The sequence below is a fragment of the Haliotis rubra genome, unplaced genomic scaffold (genome assembly GCF_003918875.1).
Source record: "Haliotis rubra isolate DU_JTF1 unplaced genomic scaffold, ASM391887v1 Scf214, whole genome shotgun sequence".
Lineage (NCBI taxonomy): Eukaryota > Metazoa > Mollusca > Gastropoda > Lepetellida > Haliotidae > Haliotis > Haliotis rubra.
The window spans coordinates 1,322,446-1,330,157 of NW_025766159.1; the positions used below are offsets into that span (position 1 = coordinate 1,322,446).

At 39.1% G+C, this 7,712-nt stretch overlaps 1 protein-coding gene across 1 annotated transcript; it reads right to left on the reverse strand.

Annotated features, from left to right (window-relative positions):
* Positions 1-255: 255 nt before the first annotated feature.
* On the reverse strand, positions 256-6,676 carry LOC124276855. Its single transcript, XM_046712512.1, has 6 exons — positions 6,529-6,676; positions 4,771-4,859; positions 3,907-4,178; positions 3,228-3,360; positions 2,453-2,713; positions 256-1,349 (listed from the first exon to the last, which is right to left on the reverse strand). Exons 2-6 carry the CDS (start codon positions 4,850-4,852, stop codon positions 1,099-1,101), a joined length of 999 nt encoding a protein of 332 aa, XP_046568468.1. The 5' UTR covers positions 4,853-4,859; positions 6,529-6,676; the 3' UTR covers positions 256-1,098.
* Positions 6,677-7,712: the final 1,036 nt, after the last annotated feature.

Genomic DNA, 7,712 nt, shown 5'->3' on the forward strand with positions numbered 1-7,712 from the left:
GCAATTTGCTTGAGGTTGACAGATAATATGTAGAAAAATATACACAAAAACAGCTGCATTTGTATAATTTTCTAGGTGAGGCCGACTACTTTTAGGACGCCCCTCATATGTATCAGCTGCTCAACCAAGTGACCACAATGATGCCTCCTGCTGTCAGGGAGTGACAGCTCCTTCAATCTCATGCATGAATAGACCTAAGCCTTAACTTGAATTGCCTGTTAAACAGAAGCAGTCCCTGGCCACCAGAAGGAGTGATCTTGACCTTCAATGTTATCTTGTCAGGTGACACAAATCCCTCAAAGCCATATAGGACTACATGAATTATGAAGTCTTCAACATCAGTCTTAAGTATTTGCTTGACAAAACCCTTTGCAGCAGTGGAGCTCAAATAATCACATTAAACAGACTACTGACAGGAGTCAGAATAATGATAAATGTGAGCACCTCCTAAGCTTATTGTGTGCGGCTATAACGACCAGTGATGCTAAGATAATGTTGGTACAAATATATGACTTTTTAAGAGCATATGCTGGACTAAGTATTACACACACACAGTTGTGAATCTAGTTATTCTGATGCATAAGGAACACCTTTTCATATCATTTACTTGGAAGAACATATTGAGCCTTATCCACTACAGACATACTCAGACAAGTAGTTAAGCCAACTGCATCATTACCAACTGGAGAGCAGTATTCAGTCCAAACAAAACAAACATCTGTACCCACCAAGAGGAAATAAAACAAAAATACATGAACAGGCATTAGTACCTTTGAAGGAATGATTAAACACATGTTTGCAAGGCCACTGCAGCCACACAATCAGGACTAGGATATGTAGTTTGTCACAGCTTGTTAAAGTTTGCAAATCTTTACTGAAATAGCAAATGAATGTTGTTGGTATTGATGGACAAATATTCAACATTTCACAACTCTTCATTGAATATTTTGCTGCCAGAATGAATTTGATATTGGTGCTGGCAACTAGCAGGTGTGCATGCGAGCTTCCTCATCTGATATCATCTGTCAAACTTAAAACTGTGAACAACATAGTCTCATGCAGCACAGTCTTTAAATAACACCGTTAAACAGAACTGCACTAGGCGTTGGCATAAATCGGAGAATCAGGTGGTTTTGGCATTTCAAGAGCTTCTTCATAAGATGGTGGCATGTCTCCCTCCAAGTCCAGTGAACCTTTACTCTCAGTGCAGTATTCTGGAGGGATCACATCCACGTCTATTGACTGGGGCATATGGCCATTAGTTCGTGAATTGTTCTGGTTTACTGTCAACAGTGATCTTCTCTCATCCTGCGAGTTGGTGCTATGAACACCGCCATTCCGGTGAGCACCTACAAGTATATAAACATTGCAATGAGAAGCTACAGGTACATTAACATTGCAGAGGGAAGCTACAGGTACATCAACATTGCAGAGGGAAACTACAGGTACATCAACATTGCAGAGGGAAGCTACAGGTACATTAACATTGCAGAGGGAAGCTACAGGTACATTAACATTGCAGAGGGAAGCTACAGGTACATTAACATTGCAGAGGGAAGCTACAGGTACATCAACATTGCAGAGGGAAGCTACAGGTACATTAACATTGCAGAGGGAAGCTACAGGTACATTAACATTGCAGAGGAAGCTACAGGTACATTAACATTTAACATTGCATTAAGATTGGGAAACTACAGGTGCATTAACATTGCATTATGACATACATTGCATTGAGGGAAACTACAGGTACATTAACATTGCAAGCTTGCATTAACATTGCAGAGGGAAGCTACAGGTACATTAACATTGCAGAGGGAAACTACAGGTACATCAACATTGCAGAGGGAAGCTACAGGTACATCAACATTGCAGAGGGAAGCTACAGGTACATTAACATTGCAGAGGGAAACTACAGGTACATTAACATTGCAGAGGGAAGCTACAGGTGCATTAACATTGCAGAGGGAAACTACAGGTACATTAACATTGCAGAGGGAAACTACAGGTACATTAACATTGCAGAGGGAAACTACAGGTACATTAACATTGCAGAGTGAGTGAGTGAGCGAGTGAGAGAGAGTTTAGTTTTACGCCGCACTCAGCAATATTCCAGCTATATGGCGGTTGTCTGTAAATAATTGAGTCAGGACCTGACAATCCAGTGATCAACAGCATGAGCATTGATCTATGTAATTGGGATACGGCGACATGTGTCAACCAAGTCAATGAGCATGACCACCCGATCCCGTTTGTTGCCTCTTACGACAAGTATAGTTAACTGAAGATCAATTATAACCCTGATCTTCTCGGGTCATTGCAGAGGGAAGCTACAGGTACATTAACATTGCAGCAAGAAACTTCAGGTACATCAACATTGCAGTGTCAATTTGTCTACTGGAGGCTGTTAGCCTGGTAGAGAAGTATGTCGTGGTTGCATCCCAGTCAGTTATACCTGTATGAGTGTTAGCACCATTCTCCAGTGTCTGTCCTGGCACGGGTGTATTTAGTCCCATGTCTTGCCGATCCAGCTCCTGAGAGTTGTAGATGTACAAGGCTGACTCTATGGCTCGCTCAGCTCGCCTGTCTCGCAGGACAGAATTTTTCAAACGTATGTATTTGATAAGAATGAAAGCAATTACTGCGATGACAGCAATAAGTGCGGCTGATATTCCAATAATGACAGCAACACTTGGACCTGTTTTGGGTGGACCATCTGGAAAGAGCAAAGAAAAACTGTGAGGTTCCCAAAAATGGAAATGAATATACTGTTTTAAGGTGCTCTATTTACAAAGAGTTAGTGGGACATGGCAAGGGAAAATACAGTGTTCTGAAAAGATATTTCATACAAATCAAATGGATGCTCCTAAAGAACACTGCAGATATGGACACACAAAGAAATAAACAACATGGCTACCGAGGTGTAAAACATGTCCCCAATGCTGTCTATGAGAGGTAGGCAATATGGATCTGGTAGTCAGGTGCTGTGACTTTCCTGATTGCATGTTATCAGATGGCATGGACTGCTGCTTCCATCATCATTCAAAGTACTATCACATACCACCTTCATCTTTTACAGGCCACCACTACATAGGTGAAATACTGCTTGGTTGGAAAAGCAATTTTAACTCGGGCACCTCAAATAAAACAAGCATCCAGGATTTTCAGCAAGAACACCAGAACATTCTGTTGTCACTGTTAATGATCACACAGAAAATAATATGTCTCACCTGATAAAGAAACATTTATTCTGAAATTATAATTCCTCAGGTAAATATCCTCCCTGGAGAGTGTGATCTGAACTGTGTAATCTTTCTTAGCATAAAGAATTCTTGGGCTGGCCTGTTCACACTGTAAGTGCACCTGAAAAGTCATTATAAGAAATTTCAAATCAAGTCTCCATGTACAAGGTAAAGTATAATCAATCTGCCAAAGCTAATACTACTCTAGCTGTATTCCTGAAAACTGACAATGTATTGTCAAGTCAGGGGACAAAGTCGGCAGCATTTGTTCTGAGTGTAAGTGATGTAACAGAGATATGTCTCATTCCCAGAGGCCAACTGGTTGTTAGATCTCCACATAAGAATTGCAAAGAATGCACATTCTGAAACTCAACCTAAATACAGCTCATTTGATTGTTACATGAGGACAACATTACATACAATACGGACCAGAAGGAGAAACCAAGTCTGGCTAGACATGCTAGATGCCAAATTGCCCTGATGTATGCAGAACAATAACAGTCTAGGTCATCTTATTCAGTATCGCGTTTTACAGCTTGCAATAACGGTGCATAAATATTAAAGCCTGATAAACAAAAACTGACACATTTGGGTACAGTATCATTCCAGCAAGAACCATGACCTGTATTGTGTGTGATCATTTAGAGGAGGATGAAGATGTGAATACCAGTTTGGCCACATCCTGCTCAAACGTGCTGTCAGGGGACTGAGCTATAGTCAGGGTGATGCCACAGTTGTTGATGTAGAAACTCTCAAACTTGAGGCTCAGATAGTCTCTGCCTTTCTTAGATAAAGGCTTGAACTTTATCTTGCAAACTTTGGTTGTAGCCTGCTGTATGACTAAAGTGTTTTTGCCAACAACTGATGCACTGTTGCCATCTTCTATATACTTCATCTGTATCCCATCAGCCAGACATGTCGCCTTGTTATCCATCCCATCTGCAGCACAAGCATGTTCACTTTTACAAATGACAATATAGAGCAATTGCTTCCCACAGACTTGTCTACAGCTTACCAACCAAATCTTCATGCCTATGTTAAAGCAGAAACTGCATTCAAACACTGTAGTGATAATCAGGTCAACAGGATTATGAATAAAATTCCCCTGCATTTTTCTGTATGACAGGTGTATTTTCCCACCTGAGCAAAGGCACATTACATCTAAACTGGTCAAGCATTTTCATAAGACTGATAGCCTTGGACCTATCCTGTCCTTTATATGTTACTGCTTTTTGTGTACAGTTTTTATTATACCATTTACTGGCAATCTACCAACTGATGACATGTTGTGTGGTTACTGTCTGTATTAGGTAACACTAGGTTGACACTAACTACTATCAAGAAGGAAATGTCCATCAAGTAGCATGTTTATATACATTCTTACACATGTGCTTTCTCACTTGATACTTTCCACAATATCTTTTTAATTGCTTGTAGTAATCTCAACAGAATTAACAAATTACTCACAACTGTTGTTTTTACATAAAAGAAATTGTTTAGATGTAATGTCTGTGCCTCGGTGTGTACTCACATGTCTGTGCATGTCCACCTGATTTGGTCCAAAGAGTGGCCACAAAAATGAGGAAAGTCAACAGTGTTGTGGGCAACTGCATTTGTCACCTGAAACACGACACACAGAGTAAACTATTGACACTAGTCATAGTTCCATGTTGAAGAGCTAGATATTATCACAAGTAAGTTTCACACGTTGTACATTATATTTTCAAGAGCTAGATATTATCACAAGTAAGTTTCACACGTTGTACATTATATTTTCATAACTTGTCATAGATGACACCCCAAAATTGTTTTTCTTTTCCTCTTATCCTACATTTTGAGAGCAAAATGATCCATCCCTAACTAAATCCTCGATTTTGTGAGTACAAAATATTATGTTTTCTTTAATTCATGATTTCTAATATTTGCTTGTTTGTTGTCTCAGTGCTGCACTCAACAATATTCCGACCATACCAATTACCATGATGGCCAATACACAGACAAGTTTTGACCAGTCAGTCAAGTGAGTGATAGTATGAACAAGTACCAGTAGTGTCATGGTACGATGTCACCCAACTAACCTGGTCACTGAGCCACCCCATCCAACCCAAACCACCGGCAGTTTTCCTTGTATCAAGAGGAAACATTGGCTCAACAATATCTCACAAAATTGTTATTGGCGTGATGAATAATGCCATCTTCAACTATTTGCGACAATTCACTCACATGACACACAATGGCACCTTGGTCAACAATGAAACTAATGGGACAGTAGGAAACAACTTGTTAATCACCATGAAACACAGATGATACTGCTCAGTGAGAACAACTGACAATAATTTCACTGTATGTGTGCACCGATGTTTACTTGTCTACTGCCCATGAAGATCCTGTATTAACTTAACTGTCGCAAACTCATGCTTGTCATAAAAGGCGAGTAACGGGATCAGGTGGTCAGGCTCTCTGTCGTGGTCAATACATGTCAGTGTACCTTAACTGCAGAGATTGATGCTGCAAGAGTTACTTATTGCAGTGTCTGGTCAAGACTTGATTATTTACAAACTGTCCTCACACAGGGGGAACTTTGCTGTGTGCTGCTGCATTATACAACAAACTAAATGTTCATAAATAAATGTTCACAGAATGCTTCCAGTGCTACTCAGATCAAGTTCAGATTCTTCTTACCAAATGTTACTGGTTTACTGGGTTTCTTTGCTCACTAAGAATGTGATATCACAAAAGTCATTGAGTTTATCATCATTAATTTAACACATGAATTACACTGTAAAGCATCATTCACAAAACATGGCAGAAAAAGGTAAACAGGCCCAACAAAACACACATCAGTCAAAAGATCTGAAAACAAAAATACATGCATTAAAACAAATAACACAATCAACACAATAGATTGTGCTATAAACTTTTCTATGGAAATGTAACTAGGAACTACGCACGTTATAACCTTAGACACAATTACCAGTAGGCTAACCTAGAATGTGAAGAATTGCTACTTACGGCACGAGTTCTGTTATTACTAATGTTAATAATCTGACAAAAAATATTGTGTCATAATGAGTTGCAGGCTGTTTAACAACGGCAGTTATGACACATGGGTTGAAGTAGTAAAATATGGTATACAAGAAATGACACACAAGTGGCCCCACTTGACCATGCTGGCGTGATAAACAACAGGCCACAGCAATCAAACGAATATTGAGCACCCTGCTCAGCAGCAGGTTCTTACTTTTCTGAAACTGTTGCCTAAGATCACACATTCCTGTAAGAAATTTACCTTGTGTGATTCTCACACACATTGAGAAAAGATGTTGTGTCGGTGGGAACGTTTAACATGCACCACTCATCATCAACGTACACAAATATTTTATTTCTCTCTCGTAACACTTATCTAGTATGTCAACAAGTGCGCAGTGGCGCCACCTAACGATTCGGAAGAAAGGGGGTTAACTCTAATTAGAACTGAAAACTTGCGCGCAACTTAAAACGAACTTTGTTCAACTATATATCTGTCACTGTCATGACACTGTAATTCACCAAATTATATAGTCAACAGTTTAAATGTGATAAAGATGTAACAACGGTTGATATGCAAGTACATGCTGCCAAATACGAAAGACTAACGCACGCACACGAATACGCACATTATTATATTTTGAGCCAAATATATGTGTGAATATTAGACAGTTATTAGTCAGCAGAATAAAACAGTGTTTTTTTATAATAAAGGGCTAGGGACAAATCATACGTAAATTCGAAATACAGCGAAAGATAAATATGCCCGGAACATATTAAGCCTCACTCCAAAAAGTGTGAATATGCCAAATTGGAGTACATAAGCTGCAGACATAGTGCCCCAAAAGAGCGGTTCCGTCATCAGCATGAATGCCTCTATATCTATGTACTAACATGTATAGCAGAATGGTAGCCTCTATATCTATGTACTAACATGTATAGCAGAATGGTAGCCTCTATATCTATGTACTAACTTGTATAGCAGAATGGTAGCCTCTATATGTATGTACTAACATGTATAACATGTATAGCAGAATGGTAGCCTCTATATCTATGTACTAACATGTATAGCAGAATAGTAGCCTCTATATGTATGTACTAACATGTATAGCAGAATGGTAGCCTCTATATGTATGTACTATCATGTATAGCAGAATGAATACCTCTATATGTATGTACTATCATGTATAGCAGAATGAATACCTCTATAAGTATGTACTAACATGTATAGCAGAATGGTAGCGTCTATATGTATGTACTATCATGTATAGTGGAATGAATACCTCTATATGTATGTACTATCATGTATAGCAGAATGGTAGCGTCTATATGTATGTACTAACTTGTATAGCAGAATGCTAGCCTCTATATGTATGTACTATCATGTATAGCAGAATGGTAGCCTCTATATGTATGTACTAACATGTATAGCAGAATGAATACCTC

Coding starts and splice junctions, on each gene's coding strand:
- LOC124276855 (XM_046712512.1), bottom strand. CDS start 4,852: ATGCAGTTGCCCACAACACTGTTGACTTTCCTCATTTTTGTGGCCACT. Junction 3,361..3,906: donor AGCAGGATGTGGCCAAACTG/GTATTCACATCT, acceptor ATGACTTTTCAG/GTGCACTTACAGTGTGAACA. Junction 1,350..2,452: donor TGGTGCTAACACTCATACAG/GTATAACTGACT, acceptor ATATACTTGTAG/GTGCTCACCGGAATGGCGGT.